This window comes from Nematolebias whitei, chromosome 2 (assembly GCF_014905685.2).
Source record: "Nematolebias whitei isolate Nwh7 chromosome 2, NemWhi1, whole genome shotgun sequence".
NCBI lineage: Eukaryota > Metazoa > Chordata > Actinopteri > Cyprinodontiformes > Rivulidae > Nematolebias > Nematolebias whitei.
The window spans coordinates 34,277,764-34,279,719 of record NC_056499.1 but is presented as its reverse complement, the minus strand read 5'-3'; the positions used below and the strand labels follow the sequence as shown (position 1 = coordinate 34,279,719).

The 1,956-nt window shown below is 36.6% G+C and overlaps 1 protein-coding gene across 1 annotated transcript in view; it reads right to left on the bottom strand.

Annotated features, from left to right (window-relative positions):
* The window catches only part of rasl12 (RAS-like, family 12), a 2,514-nt gene extending 1,685 nt beyond the window's left edge, over positions 1-829 (bottom strand). Inside the window, exon 1 of the mRNA XM_037694276.1 lies at positions 824-829. Coding sequence (XP_037550204.1) covers positions 824-829 — 6 coding nt within the window. The remainder of the gene's footprint in view (positions 1-823) is intronic.
* Between the last annotated feature and the right edge of the window lie 1,127 nt (positions 830-1,956).

Below are 1,956 nucleotides of genomic sequence, written 5' to 3'. Positions count from 1 at the left end.
CACACACACACACACACACACACACACACACACACACACACACACAAAGAGCGAGAGTGAAAAATCATTAACAAGCAACGTGAACTGAGTCCAGCCCAATAAATAAAGACTCAAAAGGTTCAGCAGAATATTTTCTGGGTCATTTGATCACTAAAAACAAAATCTAAAACAACTAGAGAAATTGCATTTCCTGTGATAATGCAGTGTGAATACTTATTGCTGTAGAACATGATGAAAAACAGCTGAAATTAGTTTGTTTTTTCTTTATTAAACTTGCTGAAATGTAGCTGAAATGGAAGAATAAGTCAAAGTTAGCAGAAGAAAGTAGAAAGAACACAAATTTGCTGGATTGGGTTTAAATAAGCAGAAATGAGCACAAAAAATAGGAATTTAGCTAAAGAAAAGCTGAACTAACCAAGAAATAGCTGAAAATTAGCTTAAAAAGCAGAAAGAAGCTTAAATTAGCAGAAGGCAGTGGAGAGAGCACCATTTCACCCAAGTAGACTGAAAGAAGCAGAAATGAACACAAAGAAGTGGAAATTATCTGAAATAAGCAGAACTTTCCCCAAAACAGCTGAATTGCAGCTAAAGAATCAGAAAGAAGCTTAAATTAACAGAAGGAAGCAGAAAGAGTAAGTTTATCCACAACCAGTCAGATTACTAAACTCTCCATAAATAACACTGAACAACTGGCAATAACATTGCACCAAGCCACATCTGTGACAACTAAAATGACTAATACTAGCTTGTGAGAGCTAACGTGTTTATTATTTACTGCTGCTGCACTATGTGGCTGTATCATGTATGATAGTATCTACCTTACCATCATAATTCAATCGCCATGCCACTATGTGCAATAACCTGTCAGCACAATGGCTCAGTGGTTAGCACTGTTGTCTCACAGCAAGAAGGTCCTCAGTTCAATCCCCGGTTGGATCTGGGGTCTTAATGTGTGGAGTTTGCATGTTCTTCTTGTGCTTGCATGGGTTTTCTTGGTGTACTCTGGTTTTCTCCCACAGATCAAAAACACACGTTAGGCTGCTTTCAGGCCCAGGCCTCCCTGGCAAAAAAGATCTGTGCTATCAACGGGATTTTATATATATATATATATATATATATATAGTATGCATTTTAGCTAGCTTGAAATTCTTATTCATTTAAATTCATCCTGCTTGCACCGTTATATTCTACCTTGTTGTTGTTTACTATTTCTCTTTAGGACATTGTAAATATTATAAATAGTTGTTCCCTTTTTGGTACTTTATTTTTGTACTCTTATTGCATGCTTTAGTATTTCTTGTTTGTTTTTTTCTTTGTTTTTAGTGAATCAAATCGGTTCTTCTCATCCTAAGACTTTCATTGTACTTTTAACCTTGTGTTAAACTTGCATATGACAAATAAACACAACTTGAACTTGAGTTTGTCCAGTTAGGCTGAAAGAAGCAGAACAGAAAAAAAAAAAAGGACATCTGAACAGTAGCTAAAATAGCAGAAACAAGCTTGAATTAGCAAAAGGAAATGCAGAGAGCACAGTTGTTCCCAATTAGGCTTAAAGAAGCAGAAATTAGCACAAAAAAGTAGCTAAAACAGCAGAAACAAGTTTAAGTTACCAGAAGGAAGTGCAGAGGGCACATTATTCACAATAATTAATAAGCATTCACACAACTTTTCTAAGCTTACATAAAAATAAAATAACATTTATGGATGTACTGCTTTGTGCCATGCTGAGACATGAAACAGCTGGAGCAGCAAAACTGTTCCACTTTTGAAATGTTGCCATCCCTCGTCTCTACACATCCTGGCTTCGAAAGAAAGAAGTTCACATGTTTCATGTGTTCTTTTGTCCCATTTATTATGGCATCACATGTCAACATGTGCAGTAGCATGCAGAATATGTTCTCTCTCCTTCCCCGCCCCCTCCCCCACCACATGTTCTTTTCTGGAAACAAGCGGACT